We start from the raw sequence: 26370 nt of genomic DNA on the forward strand, positions 1-26370 counted from the left end.
CGTTCTTATGTTTTGACCCTGCACCAGTCCCTGATGAAGTCTCTGTTGAAAAGTGCTGAGGTCTGGCTGGCACAGCAGCTATGCACCCGGAGGTCAGAGCAGCAATACCCCAGCCAAAGCCAGCTCCCGATGTGCTGAGCCGTGTGGGCTTGATTCCTACGGTTCCCAGCATGCGGCGCAGTCACAGAATGGAAAGCGGCAGGGGTGTGGCTACTACAGTGCCAGGCAACCATGTGCTCGGGGGATGGCTGCAGGTCTGCATGGAACAAAACCACATGGGAATGTCATATGATTCGAGCACGCACGCCAGAGACCCCAGGCAGAGGCAGGGCCCAGCTGTGCTAGACATTGGACAAGCACATACTAAAAGACAGTCTGGGTCTGGCAAAAGCTGCTGATGTATAAAATGAACCAAACCTGCCCAGCAAGGCAGATTTCGGTTAGATATTAGGAAGAACTTTCTAACTGTAAGGGGAGTTCAGCTCTGGGACAGACATCCAAGGCAGGTTGTGGGGTCCCTTCACTGGAGGTTTTTCAGAACCGGCTGGACAAACCCATCAGGGATGGTCTAGGTTTATTTGGTCCGGCCTCAGCACAGGGGATGGACTTGGTGACTTCTTGAGGTCCCTTCCAGCCTGACCTTTCTGTGAAGTGATGATCTGCGCAAAGGGGACAAAATCGATCGGGCTGTGTCTAGTGAAAGGCTAGTGGTGGGGCTGGTCAAAAAGTCTCCATCAAAAAACGGATGGAAAATGTGGTGGGGGGTGGGTGGGAAGGGGTTTGCTGAACCACTTTTTTTGGCGGGGGGGTTGGAAAAAGTATCTGCTTCCCATGGAAAATTTTGATGTTATGTAATAAAGATGAACATTTGAAAACTTAAATATTTTGCTTTCCAGCCAACATTTTTCAGTATTCCAAAAAAAGAAAAAAAATTTCCCCTGAAACGTCAAAAATTCTGTTGGAAAATTGACACATGTTTATAGCACATCTACACCGTGATCCGTGTGTGTGGGCATCCCCTGAGGACAGCTGGTGTTGCCTATTCCTTAGTGGGGTTCGGGGTTGCTAGAGGCTGCCGGTCTGTCCCCCCAGCTCTCTGTGTCCATTTCCCTAGCTCCCTAGCTAGTGACTGTCTGAGCCCCTAGGGAAAGTGACCCTCCCACCACTACCCACATCCATCTCCACCAGCGCACACACGGGTAACATGCTTCTGACATGCAACATGTCCTTTCCGCACTGGATGAGCCAGAACAGCCCCAGCCCCGAGGGCCAGAAAACAGAGCACCCAGCTAGGACTACCAATCCCACAAACCACTGCCCTGCAGCAGAGTGGGTGGTACTACCACACCCAGAATGCCAGGCAACAGGACAAAGACGGGGGGGGGGGGGGTTTGCAATACCCAGAATGCAATGCAACAGGACGGGAGACAGGGGGTGCAATACCCAGAATGCAATGCAACAGGACGGGAGACAGGGGGTGCAATACCCAGAATGCAATGCAAGAGGACGGGAGAGAGGGGGCTGCAATACCCAGAATGCAATGCAAGAGGACAAGGGGGGGAGGAGCCGCAAAGTCCAGAATGCAATGCAACAGGAGGGATGGGGGGGAGGAGAAGGCGCCCCAAAGCCCAGAATGCAATGCAACCGGACAGAGGCCGGAAGATGGGACTGCAACACCCAGAAATGCAACAAGACCCCGGGATGGGACTACAAATCCCAGAATGCAATGCTGCAGAGCTACTATGCCAGCAAATCCCAGGCTGCATTGCGATCGGGCTCTCCCACGCAGGACTACCAGTCCCAGCGTGCAGTGCTGCTTGTCCTCTGAAGACTCATGTGCCTAGTGTATTGCAGCTGCAAACTGCTGCTGGAGGGGCCTGGGAGCAGCAGAAGAGCAAGGTGAGGAGGGGTGCGGCTCCCTCTGGCTCCTGGGGGCTGCCCCCTGGTCCCCTGCAGGGCTGGGTTGCTTGGCTTGCACGCAGGGGAGTAAGGGGGATGCTGGGCGGGGGTAGGTGCTGCACGAAGCAGGGCTACTGTGAATGGGGACTAGGGTGACCAGACAGCAAGTGTGAAAAATCGGGACGGGGTAGGGGGGTAATAGGAGCCGATATAAGAAAAAAGACCCCAAAATCGGGACTGTCCTGATAAAATCGGGACATCTGGTCGCTCTAATGGAGACCAGAGCAGGCTCGAAACCCCCTGGGAAAAGCTAGCTCCCTGCTGGTGTCCCCCTTAAAATCTTTCCCCCAGCCAGGACTCCTGGGTTCCTTCCCTGGCTCTGGGAGGGGAGTGGGGGTTTGGGGATTGTGGGGAAGGGGAAGACACTGGGAGGCAGGACACCTGGGTTCTGTTTCCTAGCTCGGCTGCTGATTTTCTTTGTGACCTTAGGCTTGGCCTTGGCTGGATCTGCTGACCCGTGACCGCCCTCGCCCAGCGGGACCATGCGTCTGACCGCCTTACTCGCCATGGCGGCGAGGATGAAGCTGCCCCCGGACTATCGCCACGGCATCTATCGGCCCTGGACGGCGGCGGCCAAGGCCAACAACCCCCCGGGGCTGAGACGCAAGAAGGTGTTTGTGGAGCCCATCAGCAAGGAGGACTGGAAGGTGTTCCGCGGCGACACGGTGAGCCTCCGCCATAAGTCGTCCCCCTTTGGGATTGTCTAGCATGAGGTGTGGCTGAGTTTCCGTGCCCCTAGCTGGGGGTCCTGAATGGAGTTCTGACGGGGACTTGTTGGGTTTCAGGTGGAGATATTAATTGGGAAAGATGTCGGGAAACAAGGAGTGGTGAACCAGGTCATCCGAGCTCGCAACTGGGTCTTTGTGCAAGGTTTGAATACGGTAAGGGAAGGACTGGGGGAAAGCCTCAATCGCCCGTATGTTGGCCAGCTGGCATCAGAACTGCTCTGCTGTGTGTCACATGTCCCATACTGCCAATGGGGATTCTTCTTGGGCTCAGGCAACTGGGGTGTGGGCTCTCAGTGCAAGAGGATCTGACTTCTATCCCCATTGCTGCTCGGGTAGTTCCGAGTCTCTGGTGTGCGGTGCCCAAGGAACACCAAGAATGACTGTGCAGTGAGCCTGTTCCAAGCCCTGGGGCAAGTCACTCCTCTCTCTGTGCCTCAGTTTCCTCATCTGTAACATAGGGCTAACCTACACTATGTGGGTTTGGCTGTGAGGATTAATCAGCTTGTAATGTGCTGCAGAATGGTGGTATTATCCCCCCACAACAGTCACTGGTGCTAGTGACATGAGAGTGTAAAAGGCCACAACCCGGTTCAGCCACTACCCTGGCCGGGATGGTCTCCTTGCCCGAGGGACCCCAGGGCGAGGCCAGTGGGTGAGGAAGAGGTGGCGGGTTGAAACCCAGCTTTCCGTTTCCAGCATTACCACTACATACGGAGAACCGCCAATTACCCGGGGACGTACATCGCCAACGAGGCACCCTTGCTGCTCCGACAGATTGCCCTGGTCGACCCTACGGACAGGTAATCCTGCCCCGGGGCTCGGCTGGGCGAGCTGGCGTCCTTCCAGCTGCCCGCGGGAGGCTAGCGCTGTATTAAACCCTCACCTAAGGCACTGCCTGCAGCCGGGAACCTACCAGATCTGTCTAGCTAAGTAGCGCTAGGCCTGGTCAGTACTTGGATGGAAGACACTCAAGCTTAGAGTCCAAACTCTTTGGGGTAGGGCCTGTCTTTGTTCTGTCTGTACAGCACCTGGCACCGGGGGGGGTCCTGCGAGGCAAAGGGTAATAAGGGAAACCAAGAGTCGGGCCGGACATGGCAAGGAATCAATAGGTAACCCAGAATTGACCCCCGTGTGGTGCGAGGGGGGCGCTGTGCCCCAGGGAGTGGGGGGCGGGGGCTCAGTAAGGGGCGCTCTGCCCCGCCCTGCCCCAGGGAGTCCATGCTGACCCCAGTGCCCCAGCATGGTACTAGGGGACACTGCGCTGGAGGGTGCTCCTTCCTCTGGGTGAGTGCTAACTGCAATGCCCTGGCAAGATGCTAGGGGGCCCTGTGCTACGGCAAGAGAGAGACTTCCAGAGACGCCAATAAAAACCTCCCCAAAGGCTTTTGGCTGATCTGAGCAACGCCCCCGGGGTCTCGTCTGATCCCACCGCCCCCTGCCCTTTCCCCCTAGGAAGCCCACCGAGGTGGAGTGGCGCTACACCGAAGAGGGTGAGCGAGTGAGGGTATCTCTGCGAACCGGCAGGATCATCCCTTTACCCGTCTACCAGCGCCGGGACGGCATCATCCCAGAGCAGTGGAAAGGTGAGCAGGTTTGCCAGGGGTTTCTCCCACCTGGCCCCGGGCGATCCAACATTGCTTTCTGTTGGGAACTGCTGAAAGGTGCCCAATCAACAGGGCTGAAATGGGATGGTGTCTGCGGCATGTGGCACACTTGGGGCCTGACTCTTAGTCGCTCCAGCCCTGTGGCTGGCTCTAAGCTGCCTTTGTGCTCTGTGTTCTGGAGCCGCACAGACCTTGGTGTAAGTGAGAGCAACCACAGAGCTGCTCTAATTTGCAATCTGCTTCCCAGGGCCAAGTGGTTTTCCAGTGGGTGCTGGTGACGTTTTCCTGCGGGAGCGGGGCTGAGAATCGGGCCGAGGGGTTTAAAGTATTCTGTGGAGCCTGCTTCGCAGCTGGGCCAGGGAGGGGATAGTGTTTCCCTGAGTTATTCGTACTGTCAGTCGCCCCAGAGCCTGGAGCACTGACTGCATTTACAGCTGCTGGCTCGGGTGAGGAGCCCAGGTCGGAAGAGCCTTGGCCTCACCCAGACTCGGAGAAGCCGGGGTGGGTTTTGTCACACTTCTCTCGTTAGCCCTGTTTCCACTGACGTTCGTTTCCCATCTGGGAAGCGACTGTATAAACCCACGTGGCTTTTGAGTGTGTGCCTTGGCGATCCCAGGTCCCAAGAGATGGGCCTGATTCTCCCCCCTGCCCAGCATGTTGTGTCATCACTGACACCAGCATGGACCTGATCAGAACAGCAGCAAGCCCCTCCCCCCAGATCTGTGCCTCAAGCCGGGCCCGTTTCTTCCTGCCCTGGGCATGATGTGGCCCGGTCCAGTTCCCCTGAGACGTGAGCCGGACTAGAATTCGGCTAACCCCAGAGCTGGGCTGGCCCCACAGGGCTACGTTTGGGCTCCCTCCCACGCAGCTGGGCTAGGCTGGCCCCGTGGGAGCGAACCCCCTTCTTCCCCACAGCCGCCTCTGCTGTGCGGATCTGAGGTGGAAGGGGTGCTGTTCTCCGCAGCGTCCTGGAGACGGGGCCGAGATCGAGGTTGTAACATGCTTCCTCTCCCCCTCCCCGGACAGATGGGCCAAAGGACACCTCAGTGGATGATGTGCTGGACAGGACCTACCAGCCGTCCCTGAAACTATTCGAAGAAGAAATCCTGGAGCTGCAGGGCATCGTGGAGACGCGCCGAGCCAGGAAGTCCTATTGGTATTAGCACCTCTGCAGCTGTCTCTGCCTGTGACCCCGGCGCTAATGCCACGTGGCTCGTGGGCGGCTCGCTCTCCTGCAGTCCCCAGTGGTCTTCGTACCAGCCGGCCCAAGGCGATAGCTGTGGCTGCAGGCCCCTTGCAATCAGGGCCGGCCCCTCCCGCCGGCCGGCAATAAAGACATCCCGACCCCTTTTGTACACCAGCCTCGGCCATCTTTCTTTCTGAGCCGCAGGGTGCGCATCCCTCCTGTGGCAGCGAACGTGGCCTCTCACTGGGCAGAGACCCGAGCAGAACTGGGTCTGGCTTATGAATCCTGTTGGTTACGGCAGAGCCCGAGTGGGGGCCCGCTGTGCTTGGTGCTGTACAAAGCCAGTCCCTGCGCCGCAGAGCAGACTGTCTGACCAGCCGCGGGCTCGGGGAAAGGGGTACAGCACCCCCGAGGAGCCAGCGCTGCGGTGGCAGCCAATGGCATGGTAGTTTCCTGGGATTTTGTGGGTGGGTTTAGTTAGCAGGGGATGGGCTGAATGCAAAGAAGGGGGGGGGTCCTGAGAGAAGCAGGGTGGGAGGAAGGGGGCATGGAGCTGAGTCGGAGAGACGGTGGGGGAGGGCTGGAGCAAACAGCCAAGCCGCACAGGCCGAGACAGTTGAATATCAATTTCCCCCCCAAAGCTAAATTGGGGACGGCAGGGTAGCCCCAGTTGGCCCCCACCTGTGTTTGGCTCAGCCTCTGGGTACAGAGGAAGGAGGCCTGGTGTCTGGGGCACCAGTTTGGGATCAGATCCCAGCTCTGCTACAGGCTGCATGGGTGACCTTAGGACAGTCACTTAACCCCTGTTCCATTCTGTGGCGGCGGGGAGGGGAGTGGGATAAGTACCAGAGGGGTGAGCACCTCACAAGCTGGGGTGTAAGGGGATCCATAAACGACCCCCATTAGGATTAACACTGCCTGTTACGGCAGCGCCCGGCCTGTTCTGCACAGACCCGTGGGAGAGTCGGTGCCTGTCCCCATGTAGACAAGGCAGGGAGCAGTGACAGACAATGCAAACCTGGTGGTACGTCCCACTGCTCTTTTGGGGGGTGTTTATTTTGGTTGAGAGGATCAGCTGAAGGGGGGGGGAGATGCAAGGCCAGGAAGGTTGGGGAGGCAGGTGGAGGTGCAGAGCCTGGGCAACCGGCCAGTCAGCACCTGGAGCAGCAGCTGCGGCCTGTTGTCCCTGACTCGCTGCTGCAGCAGGGCCCTGCCGGGCTCTCTCTGGCGCCTGAGGCTGGCTCCGCTTGGACTCTTCCAGCCCACAGCATGGCTTGCGGCCCCAGGAAACGGTGCGGGGGAGGGCAGAACCCTCCCTGCCCTTGAGTGGGGTTGAAGGGGGGAGGATTGGTCCTGGGTGGGCCATCATCTCGCTCCCCATGCGCAACTGCTGCCGAACTCTGTGAGGCTGCCACAGCCTGCCACAGGCAGCCCCGGACTCCGCCGGTGCCCGCCTCTTCTTACACCGAGCGCCTGCTCCTTTCCCGCACGCTGTCAAACAGCTGCCACGTTCCTCCCCGGAGGCTGCAGCAGGCGATTCCTGGGCATCAATGGAGGCTGGGGTGAGTCAGTCTTCCCCTGCCAGCGTGGCTAACGCAGAGTCCAGCCCAGCCTTGGCCGCCACCAGCACTAGGTTCCGGGGCGAGAAGCTGGGGTTAAACAGGGGAATCAGCTGGCACTGGAAGCCTGCAGGGGAAGAGGGAGGGACACAGAGTCGTTCACATGGGGACGGCCCCTGGGTTTGAGGTGAGTTTTTACAGGTCAGGCGGCTTGTTCAAAAGGATCATCCCCCCACACACTCCCCAGACGCACACGCTAGCCCAGCAAATAGATGGTGTTAGAGACAGGAACCCGCGTGCTCGCTCGCTGGGTGAACAGGCGGCCGTACGCGCTCGCTAGCCCGGCAAGTGGGAGCCGTACAGAGGGGGACACGGGCTCGCTTGCCCGGTGAGGAAGTAACCTGGGGAGTTACTGAGGCCAGGGCTCTCTGTGGCCTGCAAGGGGCTGCTATTGGCGAGGGGCAGGGGACGGGAAAACACTCGCCGGCTGCATCCAGCATCCCCAGGATGAACATGCTCGTCCATGCCAGGTGGAGGGTTTAAATCCCCCCACGCTGGAGACGGCTACAAGGAGCAGCTCAGGGTAAGGGCAAATGGCTGCAGCTCCCCCAATGTGAGGGAGCCGGGCGTCTCTGCCCTGGATCCTGGGCCAGGGGTGGCTCGGTCCAAGGCACTCACCTTGCTCCTGCAGGTAGATCATCCTATCCAGCAGGATGAGTGTCTCCACCAGCGGCGCCAGCAGCAGGGCCAGGCTGAAGAAAGCCACCACGTTCTGTTGCTGGCCCAGCATGGCATCCACGCTGGCCCGATCCAGAGGGGCGGCGGGGTCCAGCCCCACGCGCTGCAAGCCCAGCCGGGCGTACCTGCCAAGGGGAAACAGCATAGCCCCGTCAGCTCTGCCGCCCACCCCAGGGCAGCTCAGCCGGAGCTGACGGGACCCTGGCAGGGCCCCACCCCAACCCGGCCACTTGCCACCCTACCACTAGCTCTAGCCCCCAAGCCGCGTTCCCAGCCCCAAGCAGGAGTTGTCTACCACTCATGTATATACAGCTTTGGGCAGCCGTTGTCAGACATAGCATGGGGAGCAGATTGGACATGTGCCCAGAGCCCATTAACCCGAGTTACTCTCAGGTGAGCCAGTCAGGTGGGGTGCCTCGGTTTCCCCAATCTGTGAGAAGTGAAGAGTCGTGCCCCTAATGGGCAATCAATGGGAGTGGAGAGACGGGTGCTAGGAACCAGGGGACACTTTCAATGAGGTTCTGTATCCAAACAGCCCCTGCGTTCTGGGGAATTTCTGAGCAGGATCAGCCCTCCCATCTCCAGTAAGGAGCCAGAACTGGAGCCCTGTCTTTGGTCTCCCCGGCTTCTAGGGCTGTCGAGATGGGATGAGGCCCGTCTCTGCTGCGTGGCCGGTGGCCGGTTAGCTAGGCCAGACTATGCTAAGAGACACCGCGCCGGCTGACTCACTCCTCGAAGGCTAGCTGGTGGGCCTTGTTGATGGTCTGCACCCCGAGGCGTCTCTTGGCCGGGTCAGCCGCCCGGATCAGCATCTCCAACGTGGCGCGGTAGCAGTGAGTCCGCAGGACGGGGCTCTCGTTCCTCAGCCGCAGCACGTAGTCCTCCACGGCATGGCAGGCCACTTCCCGCGCCTTGTAGGAGAGGGTGTGGCCCGGCAGGCCGGCCACCCAGGTGCTCAGGGGGTAGCCGTACTCAGGCCGGCGGGTGGAAGGAGGAGGCGGTGCAGCAAGGCCAGGGGGGGTCGGCTCCTCCTGAGTGGTGAGCTTCATATAGCAGCAGGCCACCGAGGTCATGGCCACCACGTGGGGGCAGCGGGTGAAGTGTCTGAGCAGGGCTACGCTGAGGTCGCCGCACGCGTGGAGGCCGGTCAGGAGCAGCCTGCCCTCCGCCAGCGGCCCCAGGGGATTTAGTGCCGTTGGGTGAGGGTGAGGCCCGTTGGGAACGCAGCCACGGCCTCTGCTTCTGAAGGGATCTGGGGATCCCCCCTGCTCCTCTCTTGCAGCAGCCATGCAGCCCCATCCTCCTGGCCCCTTCTCTCCAGCCTTGCCCGTCTCTGCCCCATCTCTGCCACTCCCACAAGGGGCTGTGGGGGGAATGATCTTCCGTGGCCCTGGCGAGTCGTAGGTGGCACCAGCCTCCGGGGATGGGCCGCTTTCCGCCAAGGGAGAATGAGCTGGGTCTATTCCTGGCCACGGTGGGAGGAGGAATTCCCGCCATGGTGCTTGGGGGTCGACCCACCCTGCCACATGGCTCGGCCCACGGAGGGAGACCTCCCCCGGATCCTGCAGGAAGGGAGAAACAAGGAATCACAGCCAGCCACTGAGCGGTGGTTGTCTGAGCTCAACACTGCAGCAGCTGATCAGACTAAGGGTCCGGCTAGGCTGGGGTTCTGCATTCAAGAGAGGCCAATGCCGGCTGCCTGAGAGGCAGGTTCAAACTGCGCCGTCCCAGTGGGCCACCATGGAATAAAGGGACGTTCCTTTGCCTCTGGCAGAAAAGGGTTAACTCCCAACAGACGGGTTATAGTCTGAGCTCAGGATACCCTGGCAGTAAAGGGTTAACTCCCAACAGATGGGTTATAGTCAGCTCAGGACACCCTGGCCGTCCTGATCGGGGGCAGCTCAGACCCAATAAGCTGTTAACGAAAAGCCACCCAGCAGAGCCAGGATGAAAACCCCGACCTCTGACACCCAGTCCCACGCCGCAGCTACTAGACCAGGGGTGGGCAAACTTTTTGGCCCAAGGGCCACGTTGGGGTTGCAAAACTATATGGAGGGCCGGGTAGGGAAGGCTGTGCCTCCCCAAATAGCCTGGCCCCCGCCCCCTCCCACTTCCTGCCCCGACTGATCCCCTGAGAACCCCTGACCCATCCAACCCCCCCTGCTCCTTGTCTCCTAACAGCCCCCTCCCAGGACCCTACCCCCTATCCAACCTCCCTGATCCCAGTCCCCTGACTGCCCCCCGACCCTATCCACACCCCCACCCCCTGAGAGGCCCCCCCAGATCCCATGCCTATCCAACCCCCCCGTTCCCCGTCCCCTAACCACCCCCCCACCCCCCTGACCTCCGCCCCTTATCCAGCCTCCCGGCACCAGCCCCCTTACCATGCCGCTCAGAGCAGCATGTCTGGCAGCCGTGCTGCCCAGCTGGAGCCAGCCATGCTGCTCTGCAGGAGCGCGCAACTCCACCGCTCAGAGCACTGCCCACACGGCAGCGTGGCTGCAGGGGAGGGAGGACAGCAGGGGAGGGGCCGGGGGCTAGCTCCCTGGCTGGGAGCTCAGGGGCCGGGCAGAACGGTCCCGCAGGGGCCTGTAGTTTGCCCACCTCTGTACTAGACCATGCTCCCTCAGCTGGAGCCTAGCTTCTTCTCTAGACAGTCTTCAGGGTAAAAATATGAACATCCTCTCCTTGAATGGGCCACACCCTGGATTTCCTCGGGGCGGGAAGCATCAGGAGGATGTATCTGTCCAGCACCAGGTTATCTGAGCACCTCACTAGCAGAGATGGACCCCTGGGAGGTAGAGGGCTTAGCCCTATTTCACAGATGGGGAACTGAGGCACAGGGTAGATTAAGGGTCGCTCAAAGAGCCAGAAACACAACCCAAGTCTCTTGAGTACTAAACCAGTGCCCTACCCACTAGGCTGTCTGTCAGATGTGACGAGCCCACTGATCCGCACAGGGCATCAGCCTTGGGCCTCCTCCTCCGCCCCCCACTGCACCGTCTACCTTGGCTCGTCGCGCTTGCTCCTTCTCCAGCGCCCACACCAGTTCTCGGTCAAACTTAGTCGCCATGTCAACCAGGCGTCCGTCTCCCTCGATCGCCGTGACGGACAAACCCAGACCGAAGGCCAGAAAGCGAGAGAGATGGCCCTTAAAGGGGAACACACACCGACCGTCAACACTGCTGCCGCTTTGGGGGTTTCTGACAGCTCCCTCCCCTCCCCCTGCACTGGAAGAGTCGAGGTTATTAGGGAGGGTGGGGGATGCATTTCCCCACACTGGGGCAAGTCATGATTTTTGAGTGCTTGGGTTGGGGGCCTGCGGCGGAGTGCTGAGAACCGGCAGCTGAATCAGCACTCCGGTCACTGTACATCCAATTTCTTCCCCTCCCGCCCCACCAAAGGGCCCGATTGAGGGAGGGAATGGCTAATGTCTAGCTCAGCCTGAGCTGGGGAGAGCTAAGGAGATAATCAGCCCATTAACTGCAAGAGTAAAGAGCACAAGAGGGAAGTGAAAAGGCGAGAGAGAAAGCAAGGCCGGCCAGCAAAGCCAGGGTAAAGGGACCGTAGAGAGACAGCTCCTAGGTGAGTTCGGGCTCCATAATCCATTCAGTCCTTGGCCTCTCCACTAAGGCTGCCAGTGAGGGAAGCGGCTGGCACTGATCGCGCGGGTGAGTTTTGGGATACGGTCTCCTAGGAAGTGAGTTACTCCCCACTATGTCACAGGCGCCATCAGCTGGCAAGGTCGTAGGGTCACCCGCAGTCCAGGGCGGGACTCCAAATGGGTGACATGAAGGTGACAGGAACCCTGTGAGCCAGCCCGTCACCCCTCCTCTGCAGCAGGAGACAATGCACCTCACCCCTCCAGGGAAGGATCTGAGACACAAAGTATAATGCAAACCATGGAACTACGGCTCCCAGCAACCTACCTGGCCAGAGCCAATATCTACCACCTGGTCACACCTGGTGATCTCGCTCAGTTTCTTCACCACCTGAGGAAAAGATAAAGGTGCAGACTCATCAAGGAACTTGTCAGCAGAAAGGTCCAGGCTGTCCAGCTTGGGTGCGGAGAGTTAGCAACCGAAATCCACGTTGCAACACCTAGGGAGCCGGCCTGCTTCTCAACGCAGCTTCTGCCGACTTCAGGGTACAACATCTCGATAAATCAGGCCTCTTTTATTGGGCTGCTCAGTCAAGGATGCAGCTAGGAGAACCCGCAGCTAGGAGAACATTGGCCAATGGCCTTTGCACTTTTCCTTACCGTGACTCCATGTTGCAACCGAAAATACTGTGGGGACCCTCTGATAAAGGAAGGACAGCGGTGACCGCACTCGGACCTGTGTGTGACCCCCTTTCCCTCTGGACCTGCAACTCCCCAGCTGGAAACCCATGATCTTGGCCTTTGCCAGAGGAAGGACTGGACTCGAGCGCTGGTCTTCCTGCTCCAAGAAATGCCATTCCTCAGAGCTGAGGAGAGTCACCTTCTAACTAATCTGATCACTTCATCACCCTGCTACTAGGAATTATACTATGGAGGCTGTTGCTTGTTCTGCGTTGGTGGCATTCTAGCCACATGGGCTGGAGACACAGTGGAGAAATGGGAAACGATACAGCCAGCCATAGTGGTGGATGGAAGGTGCATGATAATGGAGTGACTTGGTGGCACGTCAGGCTGCCTTTGCCTACGATACAGCATTGCTCTTAATGACTTGTGCTATCCTAGTGCTAGGAGCCTCGGTCATGGACCAGGACCCCGTGCTGCTAGGAATCTTCTCTCTGTGGCTCTGTTCCTGAGCACTCCGCGCCTGTTCCAATCAATAGGCATCTTTCCATCATCTTCAGAGGGCTTTGGGTTAGGACTCTCATGACAGTCTTTTCATGCAGGCTGTCTGCCAACATAGCTTATGGGGCTTTAATAAGCAGAGACACCAAGTTCTGGTGAGCTCATTGCCGCAGGCAATACCGAGACCTCAACATTCACCGCACTGGCCACGGTACCATGCTGTCTTCTCTTCTGCCTACAGGGAGATAGAGCCTGAGCCAAAGGCCTTTGGATTTGATGGAAAGACTCCCGTTGACTTCAGCAAACGCATCTTGATGCTCCTGAGGATGTGAAGTCGGGGAGGCTAGGATAGGAGAAAGCGAGACCCCAGAGACGAGGGTAGACCCAAGGGCTGCTGGATTGGTGTCACAGCTACAGTGATGTCATCATTCCTACTGGGGACAAGAAATGCTAGCCACAGACCTTCCCGAGCTGCCGGATTTCATGCTGCTTTTTTGGCTTGACGTGCTTCCGGAAAAGGGGGTTAAGCTTCGAGCTCTGACACCGGTTCTCCCTGAACTCCTCTGGCCTCCCGTTCGCCGGCGTGCCGCCTCTGCCACGAGGTGTTCTGGAGAAAGCCAATGTGTGCGCTGTAGCTTTAAAGGCCAGCAAGGAGAGTGGCCACACCACGCTGTAACTGGAAGAACAAGGACCGCAGTTAGTGTATGGACAAGGAGTTCCCATTGCTGTCGCACCAAAGGGACTGAACAGACTACAGCTGTACAGATCACTTCACCCGCCGGGGAAACGCAGCCGCCTCTGGAGTAGAATGCGGCAGCTGTTTAACAGCACAGAGGAACAGTACATGGACGTTCAGGATGGGCGGTAATGAAGCAAATCATATCCAAGTTGAACTGCATGGGGAATTTAAGGAGGTAGAATGCTGGATTTAGGCCACTGGGAATACAACCCTGACACTTGCGAATAAAAAAAAATGCTGTGGTGTCTTTAAAGGCCACAAGTCTCTGCCTATCTGTATCTCTAAGCCTTTCCAAAGCACCTGTCAACATATCTAGCCACTGAGTGGTCGGGGTTTCATATCCTCTCTGATAGGCATTTCCCCTAACACCACAGCACTTCCTAGTACTATGCGAGGGCTTTGGTCTAGGACTGACTCAGAGGGAAAAACATCCTCTGCTATAACTGACAATGTAGCCTGCAGACACAAGCCCTGCCTGCGGTCCTATGCCCCTTGCAAACCCCTGCAGCTAAAACAAGCCTGCAGAGGACACCAGTAAAGCCCCTTTAACAGGAGCATGTTCTTACCAAACTTCCTCCGGTTTTCCTTTCTCGAGCAAGGCAGCAGCGAGTTGTGGGGAGGGGAGATCAGTGAGCACTGCCTGCCAGGAATAAGGAAGCTTCCCCCAAAGATTATCGGTGAAAAACTCCTGCAGGGAAGAAAGGGTGATGGGGAAGGGGAAAGTTTAGGCAACAGCACTCATCATCCCAGCCCACCCGCAGCACTCAAGCCCCAACTGAGATAATGGCCCCATTGTGCTAGGCGCTGTTCATATACATAGTGAGAGACAGTCCCTGCCCCAAATTGTTTACAATCTAAATAGACAAAACTGACAAAGAGTGGGAGGGGAAACTGAGGCACAGAGTAGGGCAGTGACTTGACCAAGGTCACACAGCAGGTCGATGGCAGAGGCAGGAATGAATCCCTAGTCTCCTAAGTCCCAGGCCAGTGCCCTACATGCTGGACCACGTCACCTCTCAGCAAAGCCCAACCGCGGTTTGAATAGGACTCACAATGATGTAGGAGTCCACAATGGAGCCATAGAGAGAGAGGACATGGGTGATGTTCACTGCTAACTGCTTCTGCTCCACCAAAGAGAGGGGTTGGCCGGAGAGCCGCGCCATGGCAGTGGCTGTGGGGTGAACCTAAGAGATGAGAAATGGTGCATGAAGAAAGAGTTAAAACCTCCTGAAAGGAAAAAGGGAGAGGCTCCCCGAGCAGGAAGGTCTGAATGAACGGGCTTGGCTCCTTTAATTACTCTTTGCAGCCAGGGGCTTCTAATGTAAAGGGTTTGGGAGTGAGGGGCACTTCCTGGGGGAGAGGGAAGGCCAGTCCAATGGGGCATTCACCCCCTGGCATCTCTGCCAGGTTTGGGAGTGGGTTAGTGACGTGGGCTCCTTTACACTAGCAAATGGGCTGAGGTCCAGCCAACTCATTTCCCGTATGATGCTGAAGAGCCCTCCTAAGGTCTGGATCCAAGCTGGCGCCTGAGAGGGGAAGGCCCCATAGCCCATTGCCTCGTGCCACTGCTGCGCTGTGCCGTGCCATCCTGGCACTGGCTGGGTGGGGCGCTGTGGCTGCACCGTCACACGGCACATTGTGTCGTGTGACTGCGCCACCAGGGGTTGCCATGACGTTACACTCACAAGGCACTGTTGTGATGTCATGACGTGGGGCATTAGCCTGGCATCACCCAGTGAAGTGTGGCACCACGTCACTGTGACATCACCCTGAGACGTTGCCATGACATTATATTGTGACATCACATTATTGTGATCTGTCAGGGAGTGGGGCATCAGTGCGGTATCGCTCAGTGAGGCGTTGCCATGACACTGGGCTGTGACATCACCAGGAGACGTTGTCATGGTATTGCACAGGATAACTGTGACGTCATGACGTGGTGCATCCCCGTAACGCACACTGCCGTGACGTAGTACAGTGACGTCACACCACTGTGATGTCATCGCATGACACGTCGCTATGACATCACCCATGATGCAGTTCTGTCTGTGTCGCCAGCAGACGTCACCAGCCCCTGTTCCCGCCCCGCCCCCTCCCGCAGCGCCTTTGGCCCCATAGAGCTCACCCTCCGCAGGGCTAGAGAGCCCAACGGCACACCGCACCCACTCACCGCCAGCTCTCTATGGTCGCCCTACCCGCAGAACCGCGCACGCGCAAGCGCCCTCCCAGCCCCGCGCGCCTCCCGAGGTGCACACGCATGCGCACAATCTCGCCTCTGTGCCGCAACAGCCTCGGCGCATGCGTAAACTGTTTCACGGCTGCCCCCCCCCGCCACACACACACACCTCCCCCCCTCCGCCGCGCTCGGGCCCGACGCATGCGCGCGACTCTCCGCGGCCCATGCTCCTTCCTGACTTTCGTTGTGCGTCCCCTCCCCGTGTGCCCCAACGGCGGGGCAGTTTTCACTTCCGCTTCCGGCTGCAGCTGCCTGGCTTGGTCTGAGTGGCCCAAGGAGCGAGGGTGAGGGGATGGGGGGGGAGGGGGGATGGTGGGGGGTGGGGGAGTCAGTGGGGTGGGGGATGTTGGGATGGGGATGGGTGGGAGGATGGATGGGAGATCAGTGGAGGAGGGGGAGGAGGAGGGGATGGGGAGATGGGGATCGGGGGGGGGGGGGGGTTAGGGGATTAGGGGGGGGGTGGGGGGGATCAGTGGGAGGGGATCTGTTGGGATGGGGATCGGTGGTGGGATGGATGGGGATCAGTGGGGGAGGGGGATCAGTGGGGTGATGGGGTCAGTGAGGGAGGGGGATCAGTGGGGTGATGAGGATCGGAGGGGGGTCAGTGGGGTGACGGGGGTCAGTGGGGACGGGGATGTTGGGATGGGGATCAGTGGGAGGATGGATGGAAGATCAGTGGAGGAGGGGGATATTGAGATGGGGATCAGCGGGGTGAAGGGGGTCAGTGGGGATCAGTGGGGAGGGATCTGTTGGGATGGGGATCAGTGGGAGGATGGATGGGAGATCAGTGGAGGAGGGGATATTGAGATGGGGATCTCAGTGGGTTAGGGGATCAGTGGGGTGATGGGGATCAGTGGAGGAGGGATCTGTTGGGATGGGGATCGGTGGTGGGATGGATGGGGATCAGTGGGGGAGGGGGATCAGTGGGGTGATGAGTATCTGAGGGGGGTAAGAGGGGTGACGGTGGTCAGTGGTGAGGGGGATGTTGGTAAGGGGATCAGTGAGGGATGGGATGGGGATCAGTGGGGGGAGGGGGATCAGTGGGGGAGGGATCTGTTGGGATGGGAATCAGTGGGGGGATGGATGGGGATCAGTGGAGGAGGAGGAAGCTTTGGGATAGAAAAGGGTCGGTGAGGGAAGAAGGCATTAGGAATGGGAGGAGACCAGTGGGTGGAGGGGGTATTGAGAGGAGGAGATGGGGGAGTGCTGGGTAGGGACGGGGGAAGAGTAATCACTGAGGGGGTTGGGGGTTGATCGATGGTAGGGTGGGGAGCAGCAGTGCTGTTGGGGCTGGTAAGCGGTGATCAGTGAGGGAGGGCCGAGGAGGGGGTCAGGAGGAAAGGGATGTTGGTGAAAAAGGAGGTCATTGGGTGCGGGTGAATGAGGGGGATGGTTACTCTCTTGGGGGAGAAGCGTCACTGAAGAGGTTATGGGTTCATGGGGGAGGGGATGAGCAAGAGGCGGGGGTCAGCACAGGGTATCATTTTTTAAAAACCCACAAAGAACAAGACACTTCACTGCACCTGCATCTCCCCTGGGGAGAGGATGAGAGAGCAAACAGTGGCAGATTTGGATGCCGTTGCTTAATGCATAATTGGAAGGTGCCCAGACATGGTGCTGAGTGTACGACCCAGACAGAGACTAGACTAGGCAGTAGCAGGGAGTTTGAGTGGAGCGGGACACACTAATGAAGCACTTGGGGGTCAGTCGTTGGGAGGGGGGAATCATGGAGTCAGAGTGGGCTGGGACTGGGAGAGTTTGTCAGTAAACTCCTTTCAGCTTCCCTGGAGATGGGTGTATTGGCAGTGCCCCTAGATTCACTTTCTGTTTCTCAGGTACCAGCACAAAGCTGGTTTGGTTGCGTCTCCAGCACTTCACTGGAAGGTTTCAATCCAGATTAAAATGGGCTATGTTGAAGGAGTGAAAGCAATGCTGTATGTCATTCTACACCCGTTGGAGCCTTGGTCTTTTACACGCCCCGTGTATGTTCCCTAAACCTACATTTTGATTGGGTATTTTCCACATGCAGGGATAAGGATCCGAACCAAACCCCAAAGATGTGTTGGTTGATAAACCGTCTAACGAGCTGTCGGATGCCACTCATCCACATTTCTCATGGTGGTTGTATCTGCTGTAGTGCCACAAACTGATCTCATCAGATCACAGGCTGAGCAGGGTTGGGTCAGTTTCACAATAATGTCAAACCTAGAAGACAAACCCAGGGGGTTCCCTGCAGTGAGGTCAGATATTTACTAAATGTTGCACCTACCCTCTGGGGAAAAGTTCCGGGGCCCATGTGCTTTTCTACTGCCAGTGTCGATTTTCAGTAGAGATATAAAATGGAGACCTTGATAATTTCTACAAACGTAAATGTGTTAGTCTTGATGGCCTGGCCAAAACCACGAATCTCAGTCCTCCCTGTACTTTCAGCTGGTTGTTGGATTTTTCTTTACTTCCTGGCCTAATCTGTGGTGTAGCACACACCAAGGTGGGGGCAGTTCACTGGGGCGTGGAGTGATTCTAATGTGGAGAGAGTTTCTCAAGCACTTTGAGATCCCTCTGTAAATGTGAATTCTTCTGATGAGGAATGGTAACGGTCTCCATTTTCTGTTTCAGGTGAGGGCGTGAGCCTCTGTCGAGCCGTGTGTATGGGGCTGGCTGCTTGAGGGGTGAAAGAGACCGGGGGCCCTTCTCCATCTTCCCTCCTCCTCATGTTTGCTGCCTTCCTCCAGAACCCAACATGTCGGATTTGATCATCAACCTGGACTTGGGCCTCCAGCAGGCTCCCAAGAGGGGAACCGACAGCAACCAGAAACACCAGCGCTTTGTGAAACGGCGCCGTTTCCTGGAGAGGAGGGGTTTTCTGAAGCAGAAGCAGCTGCCGCCACCCCAGCATCACCCCCCCAAAGGCCAGGTCTCCCATCAGGACTCTCGCTCCTGGGCAAGGACCAAGAAGAAGTGGCTCGCCGAGGATCAGAACTCTTTCCAGACAGATGGGCTTTCCCATCAGCCAAAAACCTTCCCCAAGGCAAATCACCATTGTCGCTTTGAGCAGCCCAGCGCCACCACGGACTCTGGCTCCCCTCTGCCTTGTTTTCCATCAGGAGCGAAGAAGGTGACGTGCAGATCAGCAAAGGCCAGTGGGACCCCTGGGAACCACAGCGCCCAGCCCCTCGCTGGCGTGCAGAAAGCCAGCCTGCTGAGCGAGTATGACAGCGGCCTGCCCCCAGTGCCCCGGCCGGGCAAGCCCAGCAAAGTGGTGGCCATCGACTGCGAGATGGTGGGCACGGGCCCTGGCGGCCGGATCAGCGACCTGGCCAGGTGCAGCATCGTGAGTTACCATGGCGACGTGGTGTATGACAAGTACGTCCGGCCCGTCGACCCCATCACTGACTACCGCACCCGGTGGAGCGGCATCAGAAAACATCACATGAAGAACGCCACCCCCTTCAAAACGGCCCAGAAAGAGGTAAGTGCCCAGGGCATCGTCTGGGCTTGCAGGGATTCAGTAGGGGGCGCTCTCCTCTCTCAGCCCAGCACCGTGGCCGGGAGCACCGGGATGTGCTTGACTCAGGAGGGGGCGCTCTCCTCTCTCAGCCCAGCGCCGTGGCCGGGAGCACCGGGATGTGCTTGACTCAGGAGGGGGCGCTCTCCTCTCTCAGCCCAGCGCCGTGGCCGGGAGCACCGGGATGTGCTTGACTCAGGAGGGGGCGCTCTCCTCTCAGCCCAGCACCGTGGCCGGGAGCACTGGGATGTGCTTGACTCAGGAGGGGGCGCTCTCCTCTCTCAGCCCAGCGCCGTGGCCGGGAGCACCGGGATGCGCTTGACTCAGGAGGGGGCGCTCTCCTCTCAGCCCAGCGCCGTGGCCGGGAGCACCGGGATGTGCTTGACTCAGGAGGGGGCGCTCTCTCTTCGCAGTCAGTTTGGGGTAAAGGTTTCCGGTGCCTCTGGGAGCTGCCCTTCAGAGGCCTTAAGTCCCTGCCCTGCTGGGGCTTGGGGGCCCTTTGCTTCTCCATGACTGGCATGAGGCCTCCCCCATCCTTTCCTGAGGTCCATCAGCCCCGATCTCTGCTGGGGCCTCTAGGCATTACCGGACTAAGAGAGCCACAGGGCCGGGGAGGTCGGGCTGCTCAGCATCTCTGAGGAACAGGCCCTTTGCGGCTACACTAGAGGTTTGAACCCATGCCGAGCTCGCACTGGCTAGCCCCAGGCAGTCAGCACCTCCAAACTAGCCGTGCCCGAGGGGGCCAGCGTCCTCTGCTTAAACACCCTCCCTGACCACTGAGAAGCATTGACTCTGCCTATAACCTGTTTTGTCAAAAGCTCACTAGGGGGCGCTCCAACCCTCCCTTTAATCAAATGTGCTGATGCCTTTTCGTTGTTGCCTCTGAGCCATCGGGTTTTCCCGGCGTCGGCTCGGTGCAGCCGGCTCTCGGTGGCTTTTCGGCACCTTGTGTAACGGTCCAGGGCGCAGCCACTTCGAAGGCTGTTACTAGCGAAGCTCAAAGCAGCACGAAGCTCTAAAATGGAGACGGGGTTCTGGCCACGCTGGGGTGAAATAAGCCGACAGGCAGAGCTTCCAGACAAAGCTGGTTCAAGCTGGGTCACTGCTGGAACCAGAGACCAGAGGAGATCGTGGGGTGGTTCAGGAACAGTGTGGGTGACTCAGCAGGGGGCGCTCTCCCCTCTGAGCCAGTGCTGACCCCAGTGCTAGGGAGTGGTGTGGGTTGCTCAGTAGGAGGCACCGTCCCCTGGATCCCAAAGCACCGGCATGGGGCTGGCGGTGCTGTGTGCAGGGAGCAGCATGGGTGACTCAGTAGGGGGCGCCTTCCCCCCCAGAGCCAGCGTTGACCCCGATCAGACGGCCGCGGCACGTGCCTTGTTGCCTGAGCGCCAGTCCCCGGCGTCCCCAGCCCCTGAGCCGCCCTGATTCTCTCTCAGATCCTGAAGCTCCTAGCGGGGAAGATCGTGGTCGGCCACGCCATCCACAACGACTTCAAGGCGCTGAAGTATTTCCACCCGAAATCAGTGACCAGGGACACGTCAAAAATCCCGCTGCTGAACCGCAAGGCCGGCTTCCCGGAGAACGAGTCGGCCTCGCTGAAACGCCTCACCAAACAGCTACTGCACAAAGACATCCAGGTACCCGCTGCCTCTGGGACAGGCCCCCAGGCACCAACCAGGCCCATGCTTAGCAATGCCCCAGGCCATGCAGGCAGCCCCAGAAATCTGGGCCCAGGCCCACGTCTTCTCTCTTCCTTGCTGCCTGTGCTGTGTCTGGCCACTTCCCCATCCTGAAAGCCCCCCCTGGGTCTCAGCATCAACCACAGGGAGTCGCTCTAGAGCTGAGCTGCTGCTTCAGGGAGAGGCGCCCTCAAGAAGCCAAGGGAGACGCGGTCCCTGAATGAAAAAATAAAGTGCTGTCCCCTGGCTGGCCAGGGGGTGTCACTAGAGAGTCAGGTGAGGCATTTCCTCTCCCAGGAGTTGCTTGCTGTGTGGCCTAGTGGATAGAGCACAGGACTGGGGCCCAGGAGTTCTATCCCCAGCTCTGTCACTGGGTGACCTTGGGCAAGTCATGTCCCCTGTCTGGGACTCAGTTTCCCCATCTGTGCAGTTGGGCTAATGAGGCCCAGCACCACAAGCCGCCGCTGTTCCGATCACCTGGGGAAGCAGCAAGTGAGGATCAGAGCTGTCAGCCGGTCACACTGGCTAGCGTCCCTGATTCTAACACCCCCCATGGATTGTCTCTCTCTTCCCTTGTTCCCTGCAGGTCGGCAAAAATGGCCACTCCTCAGTGGAAGACGCCAAAGCCACCATGGAGCTGTACCGGGTGATCGAAGCTGAGTGGGAGAGGCAGCTGGCGCTGAACCCCGAGCAGGAGTGAGTGGCCTTGGGGCCCGCCCCAGTGCTGCCGAGGAAGGAGCAGGCCCTGAACCCCAGAGCAAGCGAAAAGGGGATCAGCAAAACGCAGGGCGGGAGGATCCTAGGCCAGGCCGGGGGGTAGGAGTACGGACCAGCTGCCTGGGGCCAGTGAAAGCAGGCGAGGGGGAGGCGGGTTGCCGGGCAGCTGGGAGCCTGGTGCAGCGTTTCTGACGCGTGCAGGAGTCAGAGGCGCGAGGAAGTAGCAGCCATCACGCGTCACCTCCAGGGCTCTGTTAGCGCACGTGCCTCACCAAGTGCTGCCTCTTCCGTCTTGTCTTAACCCCGGAGGGGAACCGTGCTACCTCCCAGCTGGGGGGCCCACACTTTGCCCACCCCCCGGTGTTCCCTGCCCGGATCACGCCGTGGGTTCTGCTGGCCGCCCCTCGTGTCCTAGAACCCGCTTGGTCCAGGCCTCTGGGCGGGATTCGTGCCCTCTTCCCATGCGGACAGGCCCTGTGTCACAGTCTCATTCTGATCTGATTTCCGTAGGGGCCACGGGCCAGGCAGTGAGTTCGAATCAGACCTTTAGGGGAGAAGATCTCGGGGTCTGAAAGCGACGCTGGTAAATAAACGTCTCCAAAGGTCCTTTCCCTGGGAAGATTTCTGTGGCACCCCAGTGGTGTTTGGTGGCTTCCCCCCCAACACCCCCCCATAGCTTTATTTTGGATCAGAAGTAAGGGAGTCTCAGAGTTCCCCCACCCTGGGGGGCAGGGGGGATGGGTTGGCCCAGCTGTTTGCGAGCCTCAGTGCCTCTAAGGGGTCTGATGAACAGCCCTGCAGAGCCCCAGCTGGTCGGTCAGTGGCGCTCCACTGGCACTGCACTGATTTATCCCAGAGAATCCGGTCCCAAATTCCTAGACCCTGGGCATCAGGGCCCGTACCCCCTGCCATTGCCAGGGGATTCTGAGAGTCAATCCTCCCCGGCCCGTTCCCTTCGTGGCCCCCCGCTGAGGCTGGCGGTTACGCTGGAAACGGCGGTGGCTTGTTAATGCGGGCAGCGGGCGAGACCCACCGAACTCATCTCACGCAGGGAGAAGGACTCTGCCGAGACGCCCAGCCTGGGCTAGGGTCAGGGCAGCATCCAGCAGTGAGGCTCTGTACCCGTCTTCGGTCCCGCAGCATGGGGCCACTGAAAATCTCCATTAGAGGTCACGGCCGCAGCTGACTCATCTCTGCCCCCCCGCCCTTTTCTTCTGCGAGGGCCGTGCCTCAGCCTGAGGGAGCCCCTCTGGGTTGACGATTCATCTCCCAGCACCAGGCATGCGGGTGGCAACCCGGAGCCGCTGCCCTCGCTCCCTTGAGTCCTGATCTTCTGACTCTAGCCAGGAGGCGCTCTACTACGATTCCCTCAGGCTCTGGGGCAGGGCTTGGCTGAGCATGGAGCATGGGCAGGAATGTCACTGCGGGTTTTGGGACAAGACCCAGGGGGTGGCCCCAAGTTTGAGACAGCAACGGGTGGGATCTTTGAGTTGGAGCAGCGTCCGATCCGCAGTGCCTGGGGGCAGGCCACCAGACAGAGAGGGGCTTCTGGGTCTGTTCCAGCAGGCAGGACGCGGGTAGCAGACACACAGTCTGGATGAGCTTAAGGAAATCAGCGGAGATACCCGCTCCCCCAAACAACCCCCCAGGCTCCATGGGCGAACTGTGCCAAACAGGGAACTTTTGCTATAAGGGACGAAGGGAGGAACTTCTTCAGAGACAAGTCTGTAGGAGAAGCAGCATGATGGTTACAGCAGACGCCCAGGGGGTTGGGAGGGTGAGGTTCTAATCGCTGAGGTCATCCTGGGTCCGATTCGGCTCTCATTTACATGGGTGTAAGTCCCTTTGACTTCAGTGGAGCTACTCCTGATTTACGTTGACGTGACCAAGAAGCAACTCGGGCCCAACGGGTGACCTCGTGCAAGTCGCGCTGCTGCTCTGTGCCTCAGTTTCCCCACCTGTGAAATGGGGAGGACGATCCTGACCTCGGCGCGGTGCTGTGAGTAGAGCTGGCAAACGGTTTCCAAACCCACCACTCTTTATGAATTTGACACACAATTTCGGCCGGTCACCAGATGGCCCGAGGTGGCGGCGGGAGTGGTGTTGCCCCGTACGAAGGGCACTCACCCGAGAGGTGGGGGAGACAGGCTCAGATTCCCACTTCTGAAACAGACCTGAAATGGCCTTTTTGCCACCGAACCCCAAAAGTGAATTATTATGAGTTGGGTTGTTTGAAAATGAAATGTCACTTTCGAAATCACTCGTCAAAAAATAAATCCTAAAAGATCAATTCATTTCTGCTTCGGCACTGGGTGTGTGCTCGCGGGGGGCTCAGAATATCCGCTGGGGAGCTGTAGGTCTGGTTCTCGCCGGGGGCGCTCTACTACAATTCCCATCAGACACCGGGGCAGGGCTTGGCGGTGCTGGTTCATGGTCCTGAGGCCCAGGCACCATGGTGATGGGCACCCTTATGAAACTCTACTTTTGATAGTTGCCTGTTCTGGGGTCTGGGCAGCGTCCGGCACAACGGGGGCCTGATCTCAGTTGGGGTCTGGGCAGCGCCTGGCACAGTGGGGCCCTGGTTTTGGTTGGGATCTGTACAACCCCAGGGGGTGGGATCTTGGTCAGGCCTCTGGGTGCTACTGTCCCTCTCCCCAGCCCCTTTGCTAAGCCAAATTGAACTGTATGACCCCCCCCTCGCACCAGCTCCCCAGTCAAACCTGGGGAACAGCGAGGAAATCGGTGCCTGCACCCCACCCCCCCACTGGTGCCCAGAGAGGAAATGACACGTGGGGTTCTTTAAAAATCTGGGGCTTTTGTTCAGACTCCCAGCAAATTAGCGGCTCTTCTCGGGTCCAGGTGGGGCCAGACTAATGCAGCCGAGCAGCTGCAACCTAGGGGAGGGTTTTGATTCCAATCAGGCCCAAGGCTGCCAGGATTTTGGCTGAATTTCTTGCTACTCTCCGGAGTGGGGGGGGGCAGTTATGGGGAAAGGGGAGGAAGTTGGGGGGTGTCTGAGAAAGGGGGGGAGGTGTGTGTGTATGGGGGGATATGGGCATGGACGGAAGGGGGAGGGGAATGCATGGGGGGAAGGGAGGGGTGGGATACAGGACTGCTGGGGGTGTAAGGGGCAGGGTGTGGAAAGAGGGGGACGGGGGGGATGTGGGGAGGTGGGTGTATGGGGGCAGTGTTCACACTAGTAGAAGCCAGATGATGAAACCCAAGGGCCTGCCCCTCCTCCCCACTGCACCCCCCCCACGGATCTCTCCCGTCTCTGCCCCCCTGGAGCTGGGCTGTGCTCTGACCTCCCCCTGACAGCTGAGGCTGAGCAGACCCTGGAGTTGCTGGGGGGGTTGGGGGGGAGCATTTCCCACATCTTTGCTGCATTGGGGCCGAGTGCCTGGATCCCCTTGATGTTGCTTTTCCAAATCTAAACCAGTCCGGGAGGGGGGTCAGCGAAGGGCCAGTGGGGGAGGGGGGGAGTGTGGTTGCAACAGCAGCTTTGTATGCCAGGCGGGGCTGCTGGAACAAAGCAACAACCCCCCCCCCCCCCATGCAGGGTGCGGGGTGGTTCGGCAGGGCTGGGCTAGCAGGGGGCTGTGGCAGGCTGATGTGTTTGGGGGGGAGGGTGCTGCCCACCCTCTCTGGGCTCAGCCCGAGGCCTCCCCCCCAGCTCTGGACTCCTGGGGCAGGAGAAAAAACCTCCAGGGAACAGCCCCGTTCCCGGGCTCCCAGCGAGAGCGGCTGTTCTGCAGGGATTCTGTGGCCGCTGGGGAGCGTAGGGGCCACTAGCCCCGTGGCCAGAGCCCCCTCGACACCACTCTTTGTGCTGCCTTAGGCGCTCGTTAGCGGGAGACGGGACCGATTATAACATCGTCGTGTGGTTACAGCAGGGGGGCTGTTCCCAGCCCTGGGAGTTAGAGCTAGTGGTTAGAGCAGTGACCTGGGAGCCAGGACTCCTGGGTTCTAGGCCCAGCTCTGGGAGTGGATGTGATGAAGCAGTTAGAGCACGTGGCCACAGGAGATCTGCTCCCTCCCACCGTTGGATATAGACCCCAGGTATCCTGACTCCCAGCCCCCTTGTCTTAACCCGCGCGCAGCTCCCGTTGCATTCAGACGGCCCCCAGGGTGCTGCGGGTCGAGGCGGCCGGGCGAGCCAGGGGCTGATGGCAATTCCAGGCAGCTGGCCCCGTTCCAGCCCTCACAGAAATCACGGGAAGCACTTTTGAATCCACTCCGCCCCCCTCCCCCCACTGGCTGCAGAGCCGAGGGGAAGGGAAAGTCGGAGTTAGGGGGCTGGGGGTGGCTGCGGCTCCTGGACTGAGCTGTAGCTGGGTGACACTTGGCAATAAGAGCAACGGGAGGTGGGAGTTGAAGACACCGATCTCCACGCAGCCCCGAGTGCCGTGTGGGCAGCGAATGCCCCCCAGGGCTCCTGTTAGTGCTGGGGGATGATACTGGGGGACAGCAGGTGGAAACAGCCCCCTAAGAATCCCCACCCCACCCTATGCAGGTGTGGAACTGGGGGAAGGGCCCTGCACCCACTCTGCTCCAGCCCCCCGTGGAGAGGGCATGGCCAGAGCCCACGGTGCTGTGGCTACTCCCTGCCTCCTGGAGCCGCAGGGAGCCAAGTGTAAATTAGAGCAGCCCAGAGGCTGCTCTGACTGACCCCAGCGCTGGGCTGTACAGCCCCATACAGGGAACGCAGAGGGGACTTAAAGCTACCTGCCCACCTGCCCCCCAAAAGCACAGGGATGGGGCTGAGACACCAACTAGATCAGGCTCCACAGGTGAGGTGGGCAGCCGAACGCCCAGCCTGGTTCCTGGATCGCTCAGGTGGGAGCTGAGGGTCTGGGTGCCCAGATTCAGACACACCTGGGGTCTTTTTGCTGCAAAGTCGTAGGCACGGAGCGGATTTAGGAGCCTGCGGGTTCAGC

At 59.1% G+C, this 26370-nt stretch overlaps 3 protein-coding genes across 6 annotated transcripts; 2 read left to right on the top strand and 1 right to left on the bottom strand.

Moving 5' to 3' along the window:
• Nucleotides 1–1734: 1734 nt before the first annotated feature.
• MRPL24 (mitochondrial ribosomal protein L24) lies at nucleotides 1735–5648 on the top strand. The gene is made up of 6 exons (XM_039512734.1): nucleotides 1735–1899; nucleotides 2389–2624; nucleotides 2745–2840; nucleotides 3384–3487; nucleotides 4140–4270; nucleotides 5318–5648. The coding sequence occupies exons 2-6, from the start codon at nucleotides 2442–2444 to the stop codon at nucleotides 5452–5454; spliced, it is 651 nt and encodes a 216-aa protein (XP_039368668.1). The 5' UTR covers nucleotides 1735–1899; nucleotides 2389–2441; the 3' UTR covers nucleotides 5455–5648.
• A 466-nt stretch (nucleotides 5649–6114) lies between these two features.
• RRNAD1 (ribosomal RNA adenine dimethylase domain containing 1) lies at nucleotides 6115–15572 on the bottom strand. Of its 3 annotated transcripts, none has more exons than XM_039512729.1 (9): nucleotides 14739–15006; nucleotides 14349–14480; nucleotides 13863–13984; nucleotides 13020–13233; nucleotides 11704–11766; nucleotides 10782–10925; nucleotides 8504–9336; nucleotides 7715–7899; nucleotides 6115–7106 (listed from the first exon to the last, which is right to left on the bottom strand). In XM_039512729.1, the coding sequence occupies exons 1-9, from the start codon at nucleotides 15000–15002 to the stop codon at nucleotides 7045–7047; spliced, it is 2019 nt and encodes a 672-aa protein (XP_039368663.1). In that variant the 5' UTR covers nucleotides 15003–15006; the 3' UTR covers nucleotides 6115–7044. The 3 variants fall into 3 exon arrangements, with proteins under 3 accessions (XP_039368663.1, XP_039368665.1, XP_039368662.1); XM_039512731.1 differs by lacking the exon at nucleotides 14739–15006 and adding an exon at nucleotides 15467–15572 and having other exon boundaries at nucleotides 6130–7163; XM_039512728.1 differs by having other exon boundaries at nucleotides 6133–7163; nucleotides 14739–14997.
• A 42-nt stretch (nucleotides 15573–15614) lies between these two features.
• Nucleotides 15615–22042, top strand: ISG20L2 (interferon stimulated exonuclease gene 20 like 2). Of its 2 annotated transcripts, none has more exons than XM_039512732.1 (5): nucleotides 15615–15816; nucleotides 18149–19001; nucleotides 20474–20674; nucleotides 21303–21412; nucleotides 21944–22042. In XM_039512732.1, exons 2-5 carry the CDS (start codon nucleotides 18273–18275, stop codon nucleotides 21981–21983), a joined length of 1080 nt encoding a protein of 359 aa, XP_039368666.1. In that variant the 5' UTR covers nucleotides 15615–15816; nucleotides 18149–18272; the 3' UTR covers nucleotides 21984–22042. The 2 variants fall into 2 exon arrangements, with proteins under 2 accessions (XP_039368666.1, XP_039368667.1); XM_039512733.1 differs by lacking the exon at nucleotides 15615–15816 and adding an exon at nucleotides 17368–17514.
• The last annotated feature ends 4328 nt before the right edge of the window (nucleotides 22043–26370 follow it).

Source organism: Mauremys reevesii, linkage group 24, assembly GCF_016161935.1.
Source record: "Mauremys reevesii isolate NIE-2019 linkage group 24, ASM1616193v1, whole genome shotgun sequence".
NCBI lineage: Eukaryota > Metazoa > Chordata > Testudines > Geoemydidae > Mauremys > Mauremys reevesii.

What these genes read in the sequence shown, in the direction of transcription:
- MRPL24 (XM_039512734.1), top strand. Translation starts at nt 2,442, where the DNA reads ATGCGTCTGACCGCCTTACTCGCCATGGCGGCGAGGATGAAGCTGCCC. An exon ending in TTGTGCAAGGTTTGAATACG is followed by an intron (nt 2,841 to 3,383) that starts GTAAGGGAAGGA and finishes TTCCGTTTCCAG; the next exon opens with CATTACCACTACATACGGAG. An exon ending in CTGGTCGACCCTACGGACAG is followed by an intron (nt 3,488 to 4,139) that starts GTAATCCTGCCC and finishes CTTTCCCCCTAG; the next exon opens with GAAGCCCACCGAGGTGGAGT.
- RRNAD1 (XM_039512729.1), bottom strand. Translation starts at nt 15,002, where the DNA reads ATGACATCACAACAGTGCCTTGTGAGTGTAACGTCATGGCAACCCCTG. An exon ending in ACCTCAGCCCATTTGCTAGT is followed by an intron (nt 14,481 to 14,738) that starts GTAAAGGAGCCC and finishes CTCATCTCTTAG; the next exon opens with GTTCACCCCACAGCCACTGC. An exon ending in TTGTGGACTCCTACATCATT is followed by an intron (nt 13,985 to 14,348) that starts GTGAGTCCTATT and finishes TCTTCCCTGCAG; the next exon opens with GAGTTTTTCACCGATAATCT.
- ISG20L2 (XM_039512732.1), top strand. Translation starts at nt 18,273, where the DNA reads ATGTCGGATTTGATCATCAACCTGGACTTGGGCCTCCAGCAGGCTCCC. An exon ending in TCAAAACGGCCCAGAAAGAG is followed by an intron (nt 19,002 to 20,473) that starts GTAAGTGCCCAG and finishes ATTCTCTCTCAG; the next exon opens with ATCCTGAAGCTCCTAGCGGG. An exon ending in TACTGCACAAAGACATCCAG is followed by an intron (nt 20,675 to 21,302) that starts GTACCCGCTGCC and finishes TGTTCCCTGCAG; the next exon opens with GTCGGCAAAAATGGCCACTC.